General features: G+C 41.5%; 1 protein-coding gene across 2 annotated transcripts in view; it reads right to left on the bottom strand.

The window, feature by feature from the left end:
• The window catches only part of arhgef3 (Rho guanine nucleotide exchange factor (GEF) 3), a 298,141-nt gene that overhangs the window by 223,896 nt on the left and 47,660 nt on the right, over window positions 1-26,585 (bottom strand). The window contains exon 1 of one of the 2 annotated variants that reach the window (XM_069939640.1): window positions 2,705-5,559. The exons of the other annotated variant lie outside the window; for it this stretch is intronic. Coding sequence (XP_069795741.1) covers window positions 2,705-2,706 — 2 coding nt within the window. The 5' untranslated portion in view covers window positions 2,707-5,559. Of the gene's footprint in view, window positions 1-2,704; window positions 5,560-26,585 lie in introns of those variants that run through there. 2 annotated transcript variants of the gene reach the window in all.

Raw genomic sequence — 26,585 nt, 5'->3', positions numbered from 1 at the left:
TTGCCTGGGCCGCCCAATAATATTTTTTTAAATCCAGGAGCCTCATTCTCCCACCCACCTCCCACCCACCCCCCCCCCCCGCCCCCAGGCTATAATCCCAGGTCAGTTTGTTCATGGAGACTCTAGCTACTTTGTTCTTCCACAGGAATTATCTGACACATCCGCCAAGTGTTTTGAAAAAAATCTGGGGCAGCAGAATGGGTGCATCACTTTCATTTTAATTTGATTTCAGTTAACCCTGCCCATCAACATGATAGGCAGGTGTATCCACCTGCGTAAGTCCTCCTCAATGTTTCCAAGTAGAGGGAGATAATTCAATAAATATAAATTTTGTAAATTATTATCTATCCATATTCCTAAATATTTCATCCTCTTTTGTAGCCACTTAAACTTGCTCTCCCATTGGTATGTCTCGTATTCCCCATTTGTTAGCGACATTATTTCTCTCTTATCGTAATTAATTTTATACCCCGAAATTTTGCCATTGTCCTCCAGTATAGTCCGCAACCTGGCCAATGTTGGATCTGTCAAATACATCAAAACATTATCTGCGAACAAATTAATTTTAGGTTCTTCCTGGCCCACTGTAAACCCTTTAATGCCTGACACCTGGCAAATGGCTTCTGCTAATAGTTCAATTGCCAATGTAAGTAGAGCAAGGAATAGAAGATAACTCTGTCTACTAGATCTGGTCAGTGGGAAAGCTGAACATATCTGCCCTTTAGTGATAACTTTGGCCTTGTGTTTGTTGTATAATACTTTAACTCAATTTATGAATGAATGTCCAAATCCAAATTTCTCCAACACTTTTACCAAAAAATCCTATTCCAGTCTATATATTGCATTCTCACCTCTGTTCAAAATAACCCCTGTTCAAACATCAGTGCTGATCTTGCTATATTCCAGACATTTGTAATCTCATATAACTAAGCATTAGTTTTAGCTATATCTAAATCAATTTATAGATTAATTTGAAAAGTCCAGTTGAAATTTCACGAACCCAAAACCTCAGTATAACCTTAAAAATCTTGAGGTCCTAATAACATGATGGGATTGACCTATGCTCAATTGCAGAGGGAGCTTGGAAAATCCAAATGCATCAAACTCGTGTGAAGCAACAGAGATTGTTGTTGGGGAGAAGCAAGGGAGGTGTTTGAGGATATTGCATCCAAAAGGCACAGTGAGAATCAACTGTGCATCCACTGAAGTAGTGTCTCACCATACTCCAAAATAAAAGTGTCACCAAACAAAAAAGATTAAAAAACCAATTAAGACTCGCTAACCCACATCATTTAGTCTATCTTACGATGTTGCCTGTCCTAGAGTGTATTGTTATGGGTTATATTATACTTTATATGTCTTTAAAAGAAATAGATTGTGGGGGGTTATTGTAGGTCACTTCACAAATACTTACACTTCACATTTCATTTAAAATGCAAGAGCTTTGCTGAAGCCAGACATTCAGGTTCCGTGACTTTGCAGAGACAATGGAACTGCTTTGGAAAGAATTTCCAAAGCAGGTGAAAATGGAAATGTCTGGGCTCAAGTGCTGATAAAGATCTTTCAAGGATTGGATTTGGAGCCTTGGGAGAGGTTCTGGTTTTTACATGTATAGAGAGAGGAAAAGAAAACAGGATTGCTTCTCTGAGAGAGAGAAAACTGAGTTCTACACTGGCAATTGAAGCTGCCATATGGCAAGCTGTCAGGCTTGTTGAAAACTCCATTTTGAAGACAGGTTGTGAGTTCTGAGTTCAGCCTGTTCAAAACCCTTGTAGTCCTTACAAGAGGAAATGGCTGGCTAGAAGGTTTCTCCTGAAATAAGAAAAACAAGAGGAACTCTCTGTGGTGACCTGGAAGAAGAGGTTATCATTTGGAAAACCCACAATGGGGCAAGTTTCTTCGGCAAGACACTGAAGTGACTGATCGGAGGAAATCAGTTTGTGTGTCCAACAAGCAACAAATCTCTTTCTGAAACCAACAAGAGCCTTCCTGAGCAGTAACCATTTAACTTGAAGCACCAGAGCCTGGTGAAGAATCATAAACATTGAATTCCATGCACAGTATAAGAATTGCCTGATACCAGTGAACTTGGAAGAGTGAGAAGTGAGATTGGACTGTGAATTAAAGAACTTTTCTAAACTTATACACATTACATACATGTGCGCTTAGAATTAGAAGGGGGTTGTTAATAATAATAAGTTAAAGTTTAATGTTTAAAGATAATTAAAAGCAAATTTTGTTTAAGTAACTATTTGTCTTGGTGAATTTCTATTGCTGCTGGGTTTTGAGGTCCTCTGGGCTCATAATAGTTTGCTTTTTAAAAAGTCACGAAGAGTGCAAAACTGTCCTAAATCAAATTGCATTACCATCAACCATAATGAGGAAAAAAATTGCTTCACAGTAATTATTTATCAAAGGACTATCAGTCCATTTGCTTATTCAAATAATTTGTAATTCTCACGATTTTTGGATAAATGGAGTAATGAAACTTTTTTAAAAAAACAAAACTGCCATAGCTGAGATAGGTAATTTGGCTCATTTAATCATCCCTGCATAGAAACCAATGGTTCCACCATCACAGCATCCTGCAGACTTTGCAATGAGTCCAGATGGTTTGTTGCCTCCAGCTTAATCAAAAGTCTAATGCAAATAATTATCACATCTTGTGAAAATAATTGTTTCCCAATGTCATTCTTAAGCTTACATTTTAATTCTTAATATTCTTGCCTTGTAGCAGGCTGCACTGATCCGCAAGCAAACCGGGTCATGGAGGCGCAGGCTTGCATTGGGCTGAGGTCACAATGGTCCCAGGGTGGGGACCCGCAAAGGATCATGGGAGTCGTGCGGATAAGCTCTCGGAGAGTTGCAGTAATGTCAGTTGGTTGGTTCAGCTCACTCACAGCTTCTGTCTGTTTTTTTTCTTCTGTTCGCTGTACAGCACACGACCACAGTGATGATCTCGACGGTTCAAAATGGCATTTTGGACCCACTGACGAAAGACACAAGTGCACAAAATGCAGTCTTGCTGAACCTGCGACCTGTTGGACCTCACAGCCGCTAGTCTGGTTCGAACAGACTGAGGCCAAATTTCAGGCCAGGCAGATCACACAGACTCCAAAAGATATTACTATGTGGTCAATTCGCTCGACCAGGAGACTGCCGGATGAATCATCGACTTCTTGCATCAGCCGCTGATGCAATTAAGGTGCTCCTTATCTGCACATTTGGCCTTTCCTGCCTTGAACAAGCAGCAAGGCTACTCCACATGGACAGTCTTGGCAACCGCACGCCATCCGCCCTTATGAAAGAAATGCTGGCATTAATGGACAGCCACAGCTTACTGGTCGAGCAGATATTTCTTGAACAGATGCCGGAAGACATCCAGCTGTTCCTCACGGACAATGAATTCATCAACCCAAGCAGGTTAGCAGCCCGTGTGGATGTCTTGTAGTACACCAAGCAATAATGGCAGGGCGTCCATTGACCTAATTACTGCATCACGCCCGCGACTCTTTTCTCTCCCACTCCACTGAGGAGGCCGGTGACAGCTGCAGCAGATGGAGACTCAAACTCGGAGTGGTGGTTTTTCTACCATCAGAAATGGGGTTCTGGAGCCCACTGCTGCTGCCCACTTTGCTCCCATCCAGGAAACGCTGGGCCAGGCTGTTGCTGATGGCTAACAGCAGCCAAGACGGACTCCTTTATCTTTGGGACCGGCACTCAGGGTGACATGTCCTCATGGACATGGGGTGGACATCAGCGTCTTTCTCCCCTCAAACCAAGACACCTGTGCCGGGAAGTCAAGACCATCCCCCACCGCCGCCAACAATAGCAGCATATGCACACAGAGGGTGCAGATCGTCCTGCTCTAGTTTGGCTCCTGCCGTTTTACCTGGACCTTTACTTTGGCTGACATGTCTCAGCTCCTACTTGGCGCAGATTTCCTTAAAGCCCACTGCCTCCTGGTGTCATCTGGAGCAGCTGATTGATGGACATTGCAGACCACTTGCTTTCTTCAGCAGACACCTGCAACCCCCAGAGCAGAAGTATAGTGCGTTTGACAGGGAGTTGCTAACCCTCTACCTCACTGTACGCCATTTCTGCTATTTCCTTGAAGGGCGTGATTTCATGGACTTTATCAATTACAAGCCCCTCACTTTTGCCTTCATCAAGGTGTTGGACCCATGGTCAGAATGGCAGCAGCATCACCTCTCTTACAACTCAAAGTACATGACGGCTATCAAGCACATTTCCAACAAGAACAACCTCATGGCTGTACGACCTGTACGTACATCCTGGCTGTGTACTCCCTGTCCCCTGGAATTGACCATATGGGGCTCGCAGCAACATAATGGCAAGATACCAGCCTACCGCACTGCATTCTCTGGGCTACAGCTGGAAGACGTATGTTTCGGGCCATCTGAAGCCATACTTCTCTTTGACGAGTCCATCAGCCAGCCTAGGCCCAAGATTCCTGCTGTGTGGAGGCGCTACATCTTCGACGCGCTGCATGAGTTGGCCCACCCATCCATCTGGGCAACAACCCAACTGGTCCCAGACAGATTCACTTGGCATGGCCTACGTAAACAGGCCAGCCATTGGGCCAGAACTTGACTGCAGTGTCAGACATCCAAAGTGTAGAGGTACATGAAAGCCCCTCTTCGGTCCTTACCGCCGACACACAGATGATTTGACCATGTCCACATGATCATCGTTGGGCCACTGCCAGTTTCCAGAGGTGCCACATACCTGTTCACGATGGTGGACAGGTTCACTAGATGGCCAGAAGCTGTCCTGCTCTTGGACACTTCCACAACATCCTGCGCCAGGGCCCTCATTGCCAACTGGATAGCCCATTTTGGCCTTCCTTCCAATGTCACGTCGGACAGGGGGGACAGTTCACATCTGGCCTATGGGCAGCGCTGGCACAGCTCCTCCTCAGTTACATCACACCATGGCCTACCACCCACAGACAAATAGCCTGGTGGAAAGGTTCCATCGGCATTTGAAGATGGCCCTCATAGTGTGGCTCCAAGGACCAGATTAGGTGGACGAGCTGTCTTGGGTGCTCCTTGGCATCCGCATAGCGCTGAAGGAGGATTTGGCCATGTCCTCTGCTGAGTTCGTCTATGGGCCCCCTCTGACAGTCCCAGAAGAATCTGTGCCAGCGACTCACAGCCAGGAGGAAACATCTAGGGCGCTGCTAATATGACTTCCCGAGAAGGTGGGCACCTTGGTTCCTGTCCCAATTTCACACCACGCTGCAAATATGTCTTCATAAAGAGAGGTTCACACTGGACGCCCCTTCAGTGCCCATACGAGGGTCCATACAAGGTGTTACAACATAACAGGACTATGTGCCTTTTGGACATTGGGGGTAGGCAGGAAACATTCACGGTCCACGGCCTCAAACTGGCTCACCTTGACCTCAACCAACCAGTAACCAGCCCTGCAGCAGAAAGGTTGGCCTCCCAAACATATGAACTGTTTACAAACTGTAGACTCGGCACCTCCAAACACTGGTTATGTCAGGGGGGGTGGTCATGTAACGGGCTGCACTGATCTGCAAGTGAACTGGGTCTTGGAAGTGCAGACTCACACTGTGCTGACACCACAATGGTTAGGCTCGCATTGGGCTGACATCACAATGGTCAGGCTCACACTGGGCTAATGTCACAATGGTCCCGGTGGGGTGGAGGGGCCACAAAGGATCATGGGAGTCATGCTAATAAACTCTTGGAGATCCAGTAAAGTCATTTGGTTGGTTCAGCTCACTCAGATTATGTGTGGGTTTTTTTCTTTCGCTCGCTGCACAGCACACCGACCACAGTCTTACAGTTAATGTCTCATTTGGTGTAGTGTTTTCAATTTGTTTTTATTTTACTCTCTGGATTATACCTTTTCCATTTTACTCATATTCATTTTTCAAAACCAGATAGTTATTTTAATTCTTTCCTTTCTCAGGATAGAGAGTATAAATATTTGGACAGGAAAACACCATTGGTCCATGTCACCTCTTTTTTTTAAATCTTATTTCTCATTTATTACGAAGTTGCGACATATTATGTTGTGCTTATATTGTATATAGATATTTTTTTGGGAAATAAATTGTGACAGGTTTTTTTTAATGTAGGTTACATACAAACACTTGAAAACAGATCTCATTTAAAGTACTGGAACTCTGCTCAAGCCAGACAGGGCAGCTCCTGGAAGCTTTTGCAAAACTTTGGGGAGTGCCCAAGAGACTTCACTAAAGGATTGTTATTTTGAAAAGCAACAGATAAAGTGATCAGAGGAGTAATTTGAAGCCACAGGCTGTCTGGAGAGCAGCTTACTGTTCTAAGAGGGTCATGTGGTTTTGCAAGCAGAGAGAGTCAAACAGGTTTTTTTCTCAGAGAGCAAGAGAGGGAGAGAGAGATCAGTTCTGCAGCAACAGCTGGGACTGACATGCTGGCAAGTTTGTGGAAAACCCCATTTTGTGAGTTCTTATTTCAGCCTGGTCAAAGCCCTTGTGGTTCATACAAGAGGAGAGGATCGGCTTTCTAATGTTTCATTTGAAATAAGGGAAACAAGAAAGAACTCTATGGTGACCTGAAAGAAAGAGGTTATCATCTGGAGAACCCTGAGGGGGCAAGTTTTGTCAGCAAGACACTGAAGTGGCTGATTCAAAGGGAATCGGTTGTTGGTGTCCAGGGTACCACAAATCGCTCTCTGAAAACCGGTAAGAACCTTCCTGAGTGGTAACCATTTGCCTTTCAAGCACCAAAGCCTGGTGAACTTTATAAATGTTAAAATCTATGCACAGTACAAGAATAGCCTGCAATCAGTGAACTCGGAAGAATGGGAAGTGAGATTAGACTGTGAACCAAAGAACTTTTCTGAACTTACACACACATTACATAAACGCGCTTAGAATTAGTAGGGGGTTAAGTGAGGTTAGTTAATAGTGATAAGATTAAGTATGATCCTGTTTTAATGTTTAAAGATCATTAAAAACGAACTTTTTAAGTAACCATTTTTCTTGGTGAACATCTATTGTTCCTGGGTCTTGGGGTCCTCTGGACTCGTAACAAAGTAATTGCCCACATTCTACTCCCCTCAGACTCCTGATGTACGATGAAATAGAGCTTTTCCATTGTTGGGGCAGGTGCCTTAACACCAAGTGGATCAAGTATCACAACTTCCTTGTCACTTACCCTACCCAGCTTTTAAATATTATATTTTGTTCATTAGCTGAAAACAAAGCAACATCAAATCAGAATTGAATGGAAAGGAAATACAGGTGATTCCGTGATTATCCATGATTTCGAAAACCCAACATTTTTTCACAGCATGTATATATTTTCAGGTGTTCAAGAGAAAGCAAGGAGAGAAAACAGCTTGGGCGGCACGACTTGGGTGGCGAGCGGGTAGAGAGGGTCAGAAAACGAAGAGAGAGCGAGACAGGCCAGCTCGGGCAGGCAGGGAAAGAGCCGCTGCAACCCCTCTGTCCAGTGCTGCTGCAACACCCCCCCCCCCCAACCACCCTGTTCAACTCCGCCACAACCTCCACCTATCCAGTTCCGTTTGCCTTTGTTTTGCACGAATCTGTACTGCCGCCATTTTAATTCCATAATCCAGAATAATCCGAATACCAAGAATTGTCCAGACCCGAGGATCTTGCATAAAACGACAAGTACCTGTACCTAAATCAATAATGAAAAATATGACATCCTTGGAGAAATATCAGGCCATTTCAGCAAACAGCTTTCATTTAATTTTGCATCAAGAGGGCAAAGGCTGGCAAATTGGCCTGGTTTCTAATATCTTTTCCCTTAAGGATTTGGGGGTTTAGGTCTCCAAATAAACCCTGCTAGCTGTTGGCAAACACGCATCACTAGCCTTGAATAGAGGATAAAGGGCAATGTCACAGGGCAATCTGGAACTTCCAATTGATGGGCAAAGGGGCAGCAGGAGCTCTAAAATTTAACCATACTTTGGCTCAGGTCTATTGAAGAATAGGGGTAAATATCTGGATCTGGGTTCTGGCTCCAAATTTCTCACTGCTGAATGAAAGATTGGATATTTTTATGCTCTCATTTCTATTCATTCCATTCTTGTTGAAATTTATTATTCTACCACGTCCAACTTCCCATCATCCAGTTACTAAACCATCCCTGCCACATCTTTCTACATACCCTTCTGCTCAGAACTAAACTTGCCCACCACAGCATCCATTACTTTTTCCAACACTTTGCAGGTTTTTGACAGAGTAGAAATGCCTTGCTCTACATGCCTGTGCATTTTCATCTGCGTTTACATTTTAATTAATGCCAAGAAGTTTGAAATTTAAAGTTTGAATCTTTGATTCGCTTTTAGTTGTTTCCTTTCAAGTCTAGGCCTCAATGTTTTCTCTAAGACTCAAGGTCTCCTGACTTGCTACCCCTCTGTGCACTTTCTACAGTGTCCGAATGCCTCTCCTATACCTTGATGACTGTTTTGCACTGATACTACTGCGATACTTCTTAAAAGACAAGTCCTGCCCAACCAGCAGCTAATCCAATACAAAACCAGCACCCTTTCCTCTTTGTACATAATAAAAGACAGGTGTGACAGTCGGATAATCTGACAGATTGACATGAAGATTGCTATAAGTTTCACTTATGCCAAACTTACCCTTTGGGAACCACTATTACAAATATAGAACCTGCTAGTGACCAAAATAGGTGTAGTATGATTGGAACATTGCATTTCTTCTGTATTGCAATATACATTTGTGGTGCAGTGAGGTAGCAGCGAGCAAGCACAAAACTCGAAAGACTGTACAACAGACTTTATTCCAGTAAAAGTCCAAACACTAGTTCATGCCTTGGTGGTTCCCCGTGTGACTGGCTCAGGAGGGGCCAGCTCAGGTCTGTATTCAGGTCGCTGATTGACAGCCAGCCAGGTGGAGTCAGCCCCTTAGGTGGTCTTCCTGCAGGTACAGAGATTGCCCCCTGCTGGTGGTCGTATCACACAACATTTAAAATATTCAACTTCACTTTGTTGATTACCACTCATTAACAGGACTCAGAAAGATGACTTCAGATCCTTGTGACTGAAGATTCCATGCAATGTAATCCAACTCCCACGGACAGACGGGAAGATTGTAGGTGGTGCCAAGAATCAGAGAATGGTGAACTTCGTTAGTTTGAGTTTCAACAAAATTCAGTCATAATGTGAGCTGTGATTCACTTATGAAAGGAAAAAGCTGCACCCAAGGTTTTGTACATAGAAAGTCTTAGTAACCCAAAAGGCATTTCAACTTTGAGCAAGAAAATTCACTTAACAAAGCGGATTTTTTTTGTTATCTGATCCACTCATCAGCTAATACCAAAAGAATTTACATGGAACCACATACAAATGACATTGAAAATCATTTCACAATTACTGTACTTATCCAAAAGAAAGTATGCCTGCAGCCTTGATTTTAGCTTGTGAACACATTTGTAAAGTTAGGCTAAAACAGCAATTCTTCAGCGTACAGGAGTTTGTGGTGTAAACACGCATTTCTAACCTCAGAACACTGCATACACACCATGTGCCAAAGTGGCTGTATGCAGAAAACAGTCATCAGTACTTGGGAACAATTCACACAGTTTATTAGAGTTTATTATTAAATCAACATACGAAGGCTCCCAGTACAGAATTAATGATGCAAATGCACTGTTATTAATCCAAAATAAAGTAATACAACATTAATTTTGAAACAAAAGGCAACCTCAATGCTTCAGGCAAATTATTGTGACAACTGACCACAATACTTTTTTTTTAAATTTTTTATTTTTCACACCATAAATCACAATAGCCATGATATACACTTTTTCTTTTTCACACATTTACAGTGACTTTTTCTCCCCCCCCCCCCCCTTCTCCCAAGCCACCCCCCCACCCCCCGCTCTCATCCATTTTAGGTATACAATCTAGGTTGCATTAATTCAGTCAGACAATGTTGCACAATACTTGATGCAAAATGCAGCAACTATGGCTATCTAATGTGGAAAAATAAAGTTAAGAGTCCTAGAATTTAAAATAAAGCACAGAAGTTCAAAGTTAAGCAAACAAATTTGAAACATGCTATAGAAAAACACTTGACATTTACTTCACTAAATTAGGGAGAGATAATCGAAGCAGGACGTTCTTAAAACAAGATTCATTGCATTTATATTTTCCGCATTGCTTGTACAGAACTTGGTTGGCTAACTCAGGAAACAAAACACCACCTCTGGGACAGACAAATAATTTTATAGCTTGGTTAAGTTACACCCAGTGCTAAATGTTTTGCACACAATTAATTCCTTAAAATATAAGCAAATGATGAATGTGCTCATCCTATCAGGATTTTTTTTAAGATCACCTATTTCATAACAAACCTAACGGCATGGTTAGTGCAAACTGTCACAGCGCCAGTGAGTGGGACTGGGCTTCGAATCCCATGCTGTCTGGAAGGGGTTTGGACATTCTCCCCATGTTTGTGTGGGTTTTCCCAGAGGCTCTGGTTTCCTCCCATTGTCCAAAAGTGTACTGGGGAGGGGGTGCAGGTTAATTGGGCAGCACAGATCTGTGGGCCTAAAGGGTCCATTACCGTGCAATATGTCTCAATTTAATTTTCGTTTTCCCCTGATTTCAATGAAGGTTTCTTCATTCTGTCAGTCTGTATCATTTATGTACATCACAAGTAAGAAATGAATGGACTCTGTGGAAGTCTGGCATTCTGTTTTACATTCTAAGATTTTTTTTTCCTGTTGATGGGGGTGGACGATAGAGGAAATTATTCAAGTTGAAAATGTTGTGATCACACCCAAGCCCAATTGTACAGTTAACAGTTTGCTAAAGTGCCACTGGCCACCGTGACAGAGGTGCACCAAAGAAAAGGTACAAGGACTGCCTAAAGAAATCTCTTGGTGCCTGCCACATTGACCAGCCAGTGGGCTGATATCGCCTCAAACCGTGCATCTTGGCGCCTGCAACCTCCTTTGAAGAAGACCGCAGAGCCCACCTCACTGACAAAAGGCAAAGGAGGAAAAACCCAACACCCAACCCCAACCAACCAATTTTCCCCTGCAACCGCTGCAACCGTGTCTGCCTGTCCCGCATCGGACTTGTCAGCCACAAACGAGCCTGCAGCTGACGTGGACATTTACCCCCTCCATAAATCTTCGTCCGCGAAGCCAAGCCAAAGAAAAAAGTGAAGCAGGACAAAGTGCCCTATTTCCAGGCTACTCCTTACTCCGATTTTAAAAGAGTTATATTCACCATCTAAAAGAATTTTGAAAGATTGCAAACATGAAAGCTTGCTCTTGAAAGTTGGTTATACCACGAGTCTACAATCCTTTTGTATTTGTCCAAATGTCTTTTTCTCTACAAGGATTACACTTGCTTCTTTTAAAGTTAACCAACAGCTTTGTGCCGTATACAAGCTTGAAAAAAAAAACGGTGGTTTTCAGGCTTGTTATTAAAGGACGTAGAGAGATTCAGGGAAAGAGGTCTAGAATTTAAAGGCAATAATCATCAATGGCAGTGTTACAGCCAGTTTGGACTCCAACTAATTCATCAGAAATCAAATGCACGTTGGCAAATCTTGTAAAATTTTATTTGAATACATTTTCTAATTTAGGTGAAGGTGTAGCACATTGGTATTCCAAAGAATATAAATGGGGCATGCTACAATTTTGACACCATTTTTTTTGTATAAAAATAGTGTGGAGCATTCATTGTATCTACTCCAAAACTAGATCACATGTCAGTGTATAATTACTACCATGGATAGGAACAAGTTTTCCTGCTACGAACTTCATGTATAAAAATTCTTCATAAAGTTTAAAACAGCACAATTTTTCTGTAAATATGGTCTATATACCAATCACAAAAATTTAAATGCATGACATTAACAGATTACACATCATCATGCCAAAAAAAAACATATACCAGCATTAAACAATGCTATGTAAGCAAAATATATAGCAGCAATGTTTGTGTACTTAAAAATTTTGGGAAATTCACAAACAGTATGCAATCATAGTGATCATGGTTGCAAATCAACTAGCAATGCCTTACTGTTTGATTAGACTTGGCTGCCAGCAGGGGGTTGACATACACACATAGACTGCAGATCTGTAATGGAGGCTTGTAGCCTCATGGCATTCCTCATGGTAATGTTTACAACAACTTTAAAGAAAAGAAACTTTTCCTTCATCCATTTGTTGTCTATGAACTCTCACACACAAAAACAAGGTGAAACATGGTTCCAGAGGTGAGATGAAGGAAATTAGAAGGAATAATTTAAAAGGTTAAAACAACTGATCAGTGAAGATAAGCTAACACAGTGAAAAATGGAAGGATTACACCCACCAGTGAAACTTCAGCTGACAGGTAATTTGACTGAAAATTGGAACAGATTTAAACAGCATTTTGGATTGTATTTAGTGGCAGTCACAGCTGACAAGAAAAGTGATAAAGTGTAAGCATCAGTTTTCTTATATGTCGTGGGTGATGAAGGGCTAGAAGTGTATAATAACTTCACATTTGTTGCTGAAGGAGACAAAATGAAACTGCAAAAAAATAATGGAACAGTATGAGGCATACTACATACCTAAATGTAATATGACATTTGAGGTGCACAGATTTTTCACGTGTACAGAAAACAGAAGAAAGTATTGATCAGTGAGTATATGATTGAATTGAGAAACAGAGGCAAAACATGTGAATTTGGTGGACTGACTGACTCGCTGATAAAAGACAGACTTGTGTGTGGTATTCCAGATAATAGTTTAAGGGAAAAGCTGATAAGAGAGCAAAATCTAGACCTGGAAAAAGCCATAGCACTCTGTAGAGCTGCAGGAACTATAAAATTGCAGGCAAAAGAGCTGTTCAGTGAAACTAGCTGCAACGTGGATGCAGTGAGCAAGAACAAACATAAACCATTAAACAATAAGAATGCCAAAGTGGAAAGAGAGGCATGGCCAGCAAACAAAAATGAAAGGGACAATCGAAAGCCATGTCATCGATGTGGTACACAACACCTACCAAAAAAGTGTCCAGCATATGGTAAAACATGTTATATGTGCAACAAAAGCAACCATTATGCCCGTTGCTGTAGGAACCAAGTGCCACAAAGCAAGATTCATGCAGTAGATGAAAGGGAGATAGAGGAATTCTATGTCGATGTTGTGTCCGAAAACAAGAAAGAAAACAAAGAATGGATGTTGAGATTAAAAGTGAATGACATACACATTTCAGTTAAATTGGATACTAGAACACAAATTAATATGATATCAGAGAATGACTTTAAGACAATTAGACCCAAACCAAAGATGTATGGAACAAAAGTGAAGGTGACAGGATATTCAAGTACCAATATATCAGTGCAAGGAGAATGCGTGGTCAAAGTGAAACATGAGGACAAAGAGCACATGCTAGCATTCATCGTGGTACCAAAGGATGTGCAGGCCATACTAGGTTTAGCAGCCTATGAAAAACTGAACCTGGCAAAAAGAGTCCTCGTTGTGCAAAGCGAAGGAGAGACAGTCTATGATGAACTCATGAAAGTGTATAATGACCTATTTCAGGGTGTAGGCTGGCTTCCAGGAGAACACACGATCAGAGTGGATAAATATGTGATAAGCATCGATAATACATCCATGCAGAAAAGTTCCATTTGCGCTTCAAAAGCAACAAAAAGCAGAGTTGGACAGGATGGAAAGCCTGAACATGATTCGGAAGATAGAAGAGACAACAGAGTGGGTGAGTTCACTCACTCTGGACAAAAAGAATGGAAAGCTTAGAATTTGCTTGGATCCATGAGATCTAAACAGAGCAATAAAGAGAGAACACTAAGCTTCAGACGTGTGAAGAAATCATGTCACAGTTTGCAAACGCAACATTTTTCAGCAAGTTAGATGCATCATCAGGATTTTGGCAGTTGAAATTGGATGAATCAAGTTCAAGACTGTGCACGTTCAATAGTCCATTTGGCAGATACAGATTATTTGGCAGATACAGATTACTAAGGTGACAATTCAGAATGGCCTCAGCTTCTGAAGTGTGTCACAAAACTATCCATATGGTCTATGAGCACCTGGATGGAGTTGATACCTCAATGGATGACATCATAGTGTGGAGAACCACGAGAATGGAGCATGATGAGAGACTAAGGAAAATGCTGAAAGCAACAAGGAAAACAAACCTCAAGCTGAATAGAGAGAAATGCCAGCTCGGGGTGACAGAACTAACATTTGTAGAAGATATTATTGGCAGTGAGGGCATCAAACCAGATCCCAGAAAGGTGTCCACCATTGGGAACATGCCAAGGCCACAATGCAAAAAGGACATTCAGAGGCTTAATGGAATGATCAACGATATGGATAAATTCATATCCAACCTCTCAGAAAAGATGGCCCCACTGAGAAGACTAACAGAAAAGAACATTGAATGGGAGTGGAATCATGAACATTAAAAGTCGTGGAGCGAACTAAAGAAATTCCTCACAGAGGAACCAGTTCTGAGATTTTATGACCCAGCGAGACCCATCAAGATATCATCAGAGCATCACATAGTGGCTTGGTGCAGTTCTAATGCAAAAATAGGATGACTGGCAACCCATTGTGTATGCATCACACTCAATGACAGACGCGGAGATGCGATACGCTCAAATTGGAAAGGAGCTGCTCAGCATCACATACGCCTGTGAAAGATTTCATCAGTTTGTGTCAGGACAAGCAATCAGTATAGAGACTGACCATAAGCCCTTGATTGCATTGTTCCAAAAGCCATTAAATGAATGTCCATATAGAATACAAAGAATGTTGATTAGGCTCCAACGTCATACACTGAATGTGGCATACACTCCGGGTAAGCACATTGTCTAGAGCTGTTGACACGAGAAAGCCCACAAACACCAAAATGGATGAAGACGTGAATGCCTTCGTGGACATGATCACAAGTCCACTGCCCATATCAGATGCAAAAGTGGAGCTCAAAGTCTGAGACAACTGAGAAAAAACATCTTGGATGGATGGCCCAACATGAAGCAGGACTCACCTGACATTACAAAGTACTGGAACTGCAGGGCGGAACTATCAGTGGTTGAAGACATCATCTACAAAGGAAGTAAAATCCTTATCCCAAAGAGTCTGAGAAAAGAGATGCTAAAAAGGATCCACGGAGGACATCTCAGAATCGAAAAATGTAAGAAAAGAGCACAAGAGATGATGTACTGACCAAGAATCAACAATGATATAACAAATGAAGTGTCAAACTGTACAATATGCCAGAAATATCAAGCACGTAATCCTGCAGAACCACTAAAGCCACACCCAACACCACACAGACCTTACCAGAAGGTAGGTACTGGCCTATTCAAATGTCAAGGGAAAGATTATCTTGTAGTCACAGACTATTACTCCCTTTATCCAGAGGTGTGTAAACTGAACACCACCACTGCAGATGCCATAATAACAGGTATGAAAGCCATATTCTCCAGACATGGCATGGCAAGCGAGGTCTTCACAGACAATGGACCCCAGTTTTGCAATTTAAAGTTCCAACAGTTTGTCAAAGAGTGGAACTTTGAACACGCCATGTCAAGTCCTCATTTTCCACAGTCCAATGGTCTAGTGGAAAAATCAGTACAGTCAGTGAAAAGACTGATGAGTAAGGCAAAAGGCAGTGGAACGGACTTCTACCACAGCATGCTGGTATACCGCACAATGCCGCTCAAGTGTGGTATGTCACCAGCACAACTCCTTATGGGACGTAGGCTAAGATCAAACCTACCCATTCAGGAGAACCTCCTAAAAACAATAGAGGGGGATAATGTGAGGAAGTTCAAAAAACAACAGAAAGAAAAGCTAAAGTATTACTTTGACAGAGGAACAAAAAACCTACCAGGACTCTACACTGGTGACCAAGTGAGGCTAAAATACAAAACAAACTACAAATACAAAATACAAAACAAACTTATGGACTCAGAAGTGTAAGGTAAAACATCATGAGATGGGAATGTGTAAGGAGTTACCCTGTACAGGGCTGTAACAAGATGTGAATGCATCCTTGTACTTACAAGATAAGAGAGACATTGATGGATTGAGAGGCAGGAAGCTAGCAGGGAAAGGATAGCAACAGTTTTAGTCATTGGACAAGTAATGATATGATGATGTTCTAAGCATGTATCCAAGGGTATAAAAAATCACCATTTTGCTGATAACGGCAGAATGCATTCTCCGACTAACTTTGTTAGTCGCAAGTGTTACAATCCGGTAATAAAGAACAAAGAACCCTGATTTCGACTCAGTCTGGTGTTTGTCTCACTCATTCATGAACAAAGCAGACCTAACAGAAGGGGGCAGTCCCATTATCAATTTAGGGCCCCGACACAAAACGTTGGCTGCCTAGTTCTCTGGGTGCTGCCTGACCAACCGAGTTCCTTCAGCACCTCTGTTTCCTGCAGAACTGCTGATGTTTTTTCAGGAAAGTATAGCTCAGTTACAATCACCATCTTCTTAAACCACACATCTTACTGCCAGAATCAGAAGTTATTTTCATGAATGTCATGAAATACATTGTTTTGTGGCAGCATCACAGTGTAAGGATGTAAACCACATTACAAAATAAATTAAAATAGTGCAAGAAAAAGACAAAGTAAGTGGTTCTCTGTTCATTCAGGAATCTGATGTCTGTGGGGAAGAAGCTGTCCTTGAGCCTGATGAGTGCACGTCTTCAGGCTCCAGCATCTTCTCCCCCCCCCCACACCACTCCGAGTGAAGAGGGCATGGCCTGGGTGGTGGGCATCCTTGAGAGGCTGTTTTCTTAAGACAGCACTGTCACATTTGTGGCCCGAAATGTGAAGTTAATAAAACATTAAACACAAGTTTTATCAGGTAAACTTCTCAGTGTCTTTTTATTTTCCCGTTTCCTTTGTTCTCCTGCTTGTGATCTTATCTCTCTCCCATACCACGTGACTTCCGGTACATCTCATACATATTCATTATCATGACATCCCTCCTTTAATCAGAAATAAACTTTACCTTCACTTACCAATATCCCTCGGAAACATATAAACATCGTAACTAATGGTAATACTATAACTCAACTACATAAAATTTACTTCCTACAGCACTCATACATGCACTTTATGATATAAGATTAAAATACTGTCCCAAAGTTCTTATTAAAACTATGGCACAAAGTCTTCGTATCGTTTGGGCGGTTTCCGGTTTCATTTCGGCCTGCCTGCGATATTGTCGTCGCTTCTCGGTTGTTCACTCTCAGCGTCGGAAATACTGCTCGCCACGGCTTCGAGTGTTTCTGGTGCTCTAGTCACTTCATCAGGAGTGCTGGTAACTGCCTCTGGAACATCATCAGGTCTCTCAGTTTCAGCATCTCGTATTGGCCTTTCAACCTCTTCGCTCGATGTATCTCTGGACTGGTACCTTTTTACACCTGATACATTTCTCTGCGTCTTTATCACTACTTGGCCACCATACCTTGGTCCTGAGGTTTTGCTTGGTACCAACAATACCTAGGTGTCCTTCATGCGCTAAGGATACGATCTTCGGTCTCAATCTTTGCGGTATCACCAATCTGCAACCTCTCAATACACACTGTCCGATGCAACAAAGTTCGTCTCTAATGGGAATGTAAGCCTTGTGAGTACACTTGTCCCATTGTCCACTCTGTATGCATTCTCTTACTTCCATGAGTTCTGGATCACGTTTGGATTCTCTCTCGACTTCCTTCGTAGTCACAGCTTTCGGTGTCGACTGAATAGCTACGAAGCGTACAAAGCTCTCTGTTTCTGTTCCCAATTCTGACTTGGATTGTGGACCACCATCCTTCACCAATCTGGACAGCGGATCTGCAATGTTTGCTTTCCCTGCAATGTGGATTACTTTATATTTGTAGGGTTGTAGTCTGAGTACCCATCCTTCTATTCTGGCACATGGTTTGGATCTAGGTGCATAGATCACCTCTAATGGCTTATGATCTGTGATGAGTTCAAATTCAATGCCATATAAATATGCATGGAACCTCTCAAAGGCCCATACAAGTCCGAGTGCTTCTTTCTCTGTCTGAGAGTATCTTCTTTCCACATCTGATAATGATCTGCTGGCATAGGCAATGATTCTTGGTCCTCCATCATGCATCTGGACCAACACGGCTCCTAAACCAACCGGGCTGGCATCCGCTATGACTTTGGTTGATGCCGCCGGATCGTAATATCCAAGAGTTTTTGCATCTGTCAGGCTTTGCTTCAGTGCTGTGAACGCTTTCTTCTGCTCAGATCCAAAATGAAATGGTACACCTTTCCTGGTTAGTTTCCTTAGTGGTTCTGCCACTGTAGCGAAATTAGGAATGAACTTTGCACAAAAATTGACCAATCCCAGGAAACTCCTCACCTCTGTTGCATTCTGAGGTGCACGTGCCTCTGCAATAGCTTTCACCTTGGCCTCTGCAGGGTTCAGTCCTTCCCGTGTAAGTCTGTGTCCCATGAAGTCCATTTCTGACACACCGAACTGGCACTTGCTTCTATTCACGGTAAGGCCTGCCTCCTGTAGTCGAGATAGTACACGCCTCAACCGTTTGTCATGCTCTTCCTTCGTTGGTGCATGGACTATGATGTCGTCAGAAATGTTGGCAACTCCAGGAATGCCTTGAATCACTCGATGGATTTCATACTGGTAGATATCCGAAGCTGCATTAATTCCAAATGATAGTCTCTTGTAACGATACAATCCACAGTGAGTCACAAATGTAGTTACATCTCGGGAACCTGGATCCAGCTCTAATTGATGATAGCCCCATTTCAGATCAATTTTTGAGAATACCTTGCTGGTAGTTAGTTCTTGAAGTATTTCCTCCACTGTTGGTATAGGGTGTTGTTCTCTAATTATAGCTTCATTGGCCATTCTCATGTCAACACATAATCTTATGTCACCCTTTGGTTTGGGCACAATCACTACGGGACTGACCCATTGTGTCGAATGTTCCACCGGTTCAATAATGTCTTGTTCGATCAATTCTTTAATTTTGGCTTCGACTTTCCCACGAAGTCCAAACGGAGTTCGGCGCATTGGTTGTGCCTTGGGTTTGACCATTTCGTCTACCGCTAGCTTCAATTGTCGACCTTTCAGCTTTCCTACTCCTTGGAAGACTGCGGGGAATTCTTGCTTCATATCCTCGTATGACTGAATTGAATTGACACAAGCTCCAATATGAAGTATTGCCAGGTCTTGCGCTGTGCTTCTACTCAGCAATGGTTCTCCCCTCTCTTCTATGACCATAAACTCTGCTTCGGTGTACTTATCTCCAGCTTCAACAGTTGCAGTAAAACATCCAATGGTCTGCAATGGCTTGGTTGCTGTGTATGGATACAGTTTCTTGGAACACTTCTTTGAGGTACAGATGATCTTTTTCCTTTTCAACTTCTCCCATAAATGTCGATCAATCACATTACTGTCACTGCCTGAGTCTACAATGACCTGTACTGTCACTTCACCAATGATCACTGGGACCTTCTCATGATGTACTTCATTCAACGTAAATTGGTAACAACTCTGTTCCTCCTGGGTATCATCATCGTCACTGTCTATCTGGCGAATGGCATCTTTCTTTCCAGGATACTTTCCTTTCCCCCAGGCTTTGCCTTTGGAAGTTGTACTCTTCCTCTTCTGGTCTGCATTGGACTTGCTTTTGCACTTCTTTGCAAAGTGGTCCTTACCTCCACACTTTCTGCAAACTTTGCCTTTGGCCGGGCAATATGGGTCTTTTCCAAAGTGACCTCGGTTTCCACATCGATAACACTCCACGTCCTGTGTCGACGCATATCTTGGCTGGTTATGGCGATGTGAGAGCCTCTTAATTTGCTGGCTTGAGTTGTCGTTCAGGGTCATGGTATGAAATTGCCCTTCAACAGCTTCTAATGCAGCAGCAATGGTTAAAGCATCGGTGAGTTCCAACTCACTCCCTCTTTCCAGTAGACGTCTTCTGAGTTTATCTGATCTACAGTGCTGTACGACTTGATCCAGTAATTGGTTGTCCAAATCAGCTGGCATGTAATTGCATCCAACAGCTAGCTGGCGTAGTCTCGTCACGTACTGAGCAATTGTCTGGCCATCTTCTTGTCTCGTTCTCCGAAACAAATGGCGTTGAAATGTAGCATTCGGTGTCACTACATAGTGTGCATTTAATGCATCTACCGCTTTCCGGTACTCATCCTTTCTTCCAGTATTCAAAAGTGTCTTAAATGTTTCCCGAACTGCAGGTCCAGCAGTGAAAAGAAGTAACGCCCTTCTCTGTGCTTTTTGTTCAACTGTACCGGTATCTAGAAATAGGCCACGACTGTTGGCGTAGGATTCAAATTCTTCCAGCCATGCCTTCCACTTCACACTTACAGTGCTTGCATCACCCGTTGGGTCAAAATGAGCAATTCCACTATGTGTTAGAAAGTCACCGTCTGCCCCAGCCATGAGGAAATATTCCAGCCCCAAAAGTACTGAGTGAAAGAGAAAATTCTTATCACCTTGAAGTTGTCTGTAATCCTCCGTAATCTTGTTTAGTCTTTAATTTTCTTCAAGCTTCTTTCATCCTCGTCGCCAATGTCACATTTGTGGCCCGAAATGTGAAGTTAATAAAACATTAAACACAAGTTTTATCAGGTAAACTTCTCAGTGTCTTTTTATTTTCCCCATTTCCTTTGTTCTCCTGCTTGTGTTCTTATCTCTCTCCCATACCACGTGACTTCCGGTACATCTCATACATATTCATTATCATGACAAGCACCTCATGTGGATGACCACAAAGAAGTGAAAATTGATGCCTGTGATGTCACAGGCCACATTAACAACCCTCCGGTGTGTTCTTTTGTCCTGAGCATAGTCAACTCTGAGAGGAGATTTAGGATGTCATCAGAGACTCTCAAAGTTTAGCCACTGGTGAGCCTTCTTCATGAATGCATCAACATGGAGATTCCAGGATAGATCCTCAGAGATATTGACACCCAAGAATTTGAAGTTTTTGACCCTCTCCTCTGCTGACCCCTTGATGAGGAAGTCCTGAAATCCACAATCATCTCCTTGGTTTTGCTAACGTTGAGCGCAAGAGTGTGGAGTTGAATCGAGGTCGAGGAATGATTCATTGCACTGCCAGATCTGTTTATATTCACTCCTGGCTGCTGACGCCAGGAGTAATGTCACCACAGCACCAGCCCCCGACTGTTGCCCGCTGTTCCCCGCCGTGAGGGAGGCCATGTGGGTCCCCATGAGGCCCTCGTGATCGCCGCGTTCGTTGGCCATTTTGTGAGCCGGGTCACAACTCGATTAGCGGGCTGCTACAACACCACTCAACTAGCTGATCTAGCTCCACCCTACACGCCTCCTCACTGCCGTTTGCAATTCTGCAGTCTGTGATTCCCCCATTGATTACAGAGGAAAGCATTTAAAATCTATCTTTTGTTTTACTAAATCTCAAATTTTCAGAACAAGTCATTTGTTTTGTAACTACCAAGTGAGTTATCATTTAACCTATAGTTATACCCTGCAGGGCACGAGCCTGGTAATTAAATTCTTATGCACTGTTCTCACACGCGACATGATTGTAAGTTCTGCCTATAAATTTTTCCATATTCCTAATCCTCCTTGAATGATTGGTGTTAACAACATTCCATCTGGGTGTGAGAGAGAATCCCTCCACATGACTCATCACCTCTGACTCACAGGCTTCAAAGGATTCATCAGCTCAAAACTAACTTCCAATAAGTCCATTTCTAAAAGCAGCTACTTCCAAAAGATAAGCATTGCACACAATGGAACTGGAGATCTTGAAAATGTATAAAATTTATTTCATTCTTCTACAAAATCACATTTGTGCAAACTAATTTGAAGACAGAATTGCGAAAGAAAGAAAAAATTTTTTTTGGATGTTAACAATAGTGAATTGCAATGTAATTTCATTCTTGAATCCCACAAAATCCCTGGTGGCTCCAAATATATTTATGACCTTTTTGAATTCCCGATGAAGGACTAAGAGGACAGCACTTTGGCAGGGATCAATGATCTTTATGCTCCGCTCTCCCCAATGTCACAGCTGGTCCCGAGACAGACAATACGTCGGGAAGCTTTTCAAAATGGTTGTTTTTTCTTGCAACTGATTATACTCCTGCCATGACTGCAGGCAGAGAGTTCATCTGCTTTATCTCATGGTATGAGATTGGAAACCATGCATCCATGTGGCAGTTTCCAATGAAAAATCTTTCAAAACAGACCTCACTATAATTTACTGTGACCATGTTAATGCAATAGATCCTCTAAGATACTCAAGTCTTTATAATAAAATTGTTAGGGATATTCCAGTAAAAGTAAACAAATAATCTGAATCATGTCTCATTGACATCCCTGACTTCATTGTCTCTACTTCTGACACTGCTAAGTTCCATCTTATTGATTTCATCTCTCCAATCTGTTTAACTGAACATTTAAAGTTAAAAGTTGAAATCACCTTAGCAAAGATTACCCTAGTTTGTCTATTATAGTAGAAATCCGTAAAACCAGACTGCTCGGGGACAGGGTTTGTCCGATTTTCCAGATTCTCAGGCAGTACTTTTAAAATTCAAATTTAAAGAGGAATAAAGAAAAGGTGAACAGGTAAATTTTGGTGGTTTATTCATTGCCAAATGCCACATGCTTCAATTATCTAAATGAGCAATTTTAAAGAAAAATAAAGTGAACAAGCATGGTCGCTTACGCAGGCATGCAAAAGCCTGCTAAATTTTAAAAAGTTTGTGGGTTTTCAAGATGTCCGGGTTCTTGGGTGGTCTGGATTTCTGGCATCTGCATTTTTGGGCTTTGACTGTATACTGCAGCTACAGCCAGATTTCTAGTAACTTTTTTAAAAATTTAGACATGCAGCACGGTAACAGGCCCTTTCAGCCCACGCCACCCAACTATACCCAATTGACCTACATACCTCATATTTTTCAAACAGTTGGAGGAAACCCACACAGACACTGTAAGGAATTTGTACATTCTTCCCAAGTGGGATTTGAACCTTCGCCCACGATACTAGCACTGTAACAGTGTTGCACTGGCTGCAACACTGACCGTGCCACCCCTTTTGTACAATCATTTTACACAAGGCCGTTTGATCATCTCCTTTTGGGTCAAGGGTATGAATTGATAGGAATACAGCCGTCTCGAATTCTGCCTCAGGGATCACTACTGATTCACAGCTTTTTACAGAGGGACCTGCCAAGAGAAACAGTCAGTATGAAAAGGGAAACACCAATGGTGATGCAATTACAGATGCCCCTGACTTCTATTACCTCCTTCAGGCTGACACTTGTTATGGAAGCTGGACAGGTGGGCCGGGAGCACTCTGGAAAAAAAGCCTTGCAGGCCTGAGAATTTCAGCTATTACCTCGAGCACAAGAGAAGATTAAATTGACAAAGAGAGGGAGGAGGAGAAAGAAAGGCTACCCCTTGACAGTTCTCAAACTAGGAACAGCAAACTCGCTCAGAATGTCAGAAATGCTCAATTTGTTAGGAACACTGCAGCAATCAGAACTGAAATAGCTTGCATAGTAAAATGCAGCACAAATGCCAATAAACTGCAATACTCTGGAATATACTTTAAATATATTTGAAATATACGGTCAGAGTACCGGTTAGCGCAATGCGATTACAGCGCCAGCAACCCGGGTTCAAATCCAGAGCTTAACTGGAATCCAGTGGAGTTTGCATGTTCTCCCCTTGTCTGCGTGGGTTTCCTTCGAGTGTTCTGGTTCCTCCCACCTTTTAAAACGTACGAGGGTTGCAGGTTAATTGGGCAGCACGGGCTTGTGGGCGAGAAGGGCCTGTTATCACGCTGTATGTCCAAATTAAAAAATACTTGTCTGTAAACATTAGTCCATCTGGAAGGTTCATAACTGAGCTGTCAACACATATGCCATGAGTATATTGTGACGTTGAAGTTAACCAACAAACCATAACATTCATTGCAGAGTGGTGCATCTGCTGTTTGGCTGTAAGGCAATAGTTCATTTTCTTTTTTCTAAAGTAATGTTACAACTTATCTCAAGATCTTTTTTTAATATATATTTTAGTATAAATTTAAAACCACAAAAGATTCACATATTTTACAGTGATACAAGTCAATTTCAAATACATGTGGTATCTATAAGAAAAAGAAAATGAAAGAGAAAGAATCCCCCCCTTCCCCTCCCCCCATAAACATCCCTCCCTGCCCCCTCTAAAAAGCAAAAAAAGAGTGGGACAAGAGATCTTCAACTGGAGTACTCCTTACTAAAAGTTTTCTTCTAATATACAGAAACCTTTTGGAGAAAGGGAATGTCTGAGACTCATTTAATTATTCATACCCATAGTTTGTTAATATGGGCTCCATATTTTCCTAAATATACATTTATCTTTTAACTTACAAGTAATTTTCTTGCATGGTATACAACTCCAAATTTCCACATGCCATCAGACGTCCAAGTTTATAGCAATACATTTTCTAGCTATTGTTAAAGCAATTTGAACAAACTTCACTTGATAGATATTCAATTTAGGATTAACCCCTCTAATATCACCCAATAAAAATAACATTGGATCCTGTGGGAACTTAACCCCCATCACTCATTTTAATAAATTACCCATTTCTAACCAAAGAGGTTTAACCTTACAACACTGCCAAGTAGAATGCAAAAATGTACCAACTTCCTGTCCACATCTGAAGCACAAATCCAAGAAAGTCTGATTCAATGTATTTAGCTTTTGTGGTGTCAAATATAACTGATGAATAAAATTATATTGGGCCAACCTATACCTCACATTTATTGTACTTTTCATACTTTCTCTACACAATTCAATCCAATTGCACTCATCTATTTGCTTATTCAAATCTACTTCCTATCTTTGTCTTGAACTATGAACCCCTACTTTCTGAGCTTTTTTTTGTAACTGAAATATATTTCTTTACATTACCATTACACAACAATGACTCCACTTTTGTCCTTGCTGTCCAAAATTTCCACGCAAGAATCTCAGAACCTGATCATTACAAAATCTGGTGCTCTCAGATACCTTAAACTTTTCCTTCATTCTACTAAAAGTAATAAATTTCCCTGCTTCAAACAATCCTCAATCTTCTTAATACCATGACATTGCCAAATCTTTAGAAGTTGATTTTCCATAGAAAATTGAATGCCTATTTTGAAATTAGGGTGGTGTTTTTCTGGACATCAAACCTCCTCCTCCAATAGGTCTATCAACCTTATTCCAAAGTTCAATTAAACATTTCCAGAGAAAAATTCTCAGTTCGCTGTTAACAATCTTGCATTTCCATTTATAAATAAAATCTTGTGGGTTTATGTGATCGTCTATCACCAATGTGTATATGTATATATTGTGGTATAGGATGGTTGTGATTGCTGAGACCGTAGCCATGCCTACTGGCAGGTCTTAAAGGGTTGCTCCTAGCCAGACCTAGATCATTATGAACTGGTTGACCTACATGTGATATGTTCCAGTCTTCTAGTTAATAAAAGCCTTGGTCTGGATCAACCAGCCTTTGATTCTACAATTCGTTTCCCCTATTTTACTAAATTCTATATTTACTGAAGATCGTATTTTGTCCAAGTTATACATTACATTGATAAAATCCAACTGGGCTACTTCATAATAGTTCATAAAATTGGGGAGCTGCAAACCTCTTAAATCATATTTCCACATTAATTTTCCCCTCCCAAAGAAACCCTTGCCATTTTCCTTTCGATAAAAATTTCCAAACGCAACCATTTAATTCCTTAAAACATTTTGAGGAATTGCAATCGATTGAAAAAGATATTGCATTCTGGGATAAACAATCATCTTAACACAAATTTACTCTACTTATTAAAGGGTAACGTCTTTCTGAATCCTCTCTTATTTTCTTCAATAATAATGAATAATTTTATTTCGTTTTTTTTTTAAATTCTGGTTCCGCACGAATACCTAAATATTTTATTCCAGCTTCTGGCCATCTAAAATAAATTATTCTCTTACATTGTGCATAATTCCCGTTTACTAAGGGCATAATTTCACTCCCACCCCCATTGATTTTATAACCAGATACCTTCCCATATTCTTTTGATCTAACTTTAAGATGGCTCAAGTAATTTAAAGGATCTGTTAAATAGATCAAAATATCATCCGCAAATAAAGTTATTTTATGTTCTTCTTGATTCACCTTAATACCAAATATCTTTGAATCCTGTCTTATTAATTCAGCTAAAGGTTCAATTGCCAAAATAAAGCTGATGACAATGGACAACCTTATCTACTTGATCTAGTTAACGGAAAGGTGGCTGAAACTTGACCATTAGTCACTACTTTTGCACTAGGATTCTTATATAACATTTTAACCAAATCTATAAATATTGATCCTAACCCACATTTTTCCAAAGCTTTAAAGAGGAAATACCATTCTAATCTATCAAGTTTTTTTCTGCATCTAAAGCCACTGAAACACTTAAATCTCTCTTCTTTTGAGCTAAATGTTTTAAACTAATCAATTTTGCCACGCTGTCTGCAGACATC

Source organism: Narcine bancroftii, chromosome 5 (assembly GCF_036971445.1).
Source record: "Narcine bancroftii isolate sNarBan1 chromosome 5, sNarBan1.hap1, whole genome shotgun sequence".
In the NCBI taxonomy this organism is placed as follows: domain Eukaryota; kingdom Metazoa; phylum Chordata; class Chondrichthyes; order Torpediniformes; family Narcinidae; genus Narcine; species Narcine bancroftii.
The sequence above is the reverse complement of the archived record's forward strand: the minus strand, read 5'-3'. Positions and strand labels throughout refer to the sequence as shown.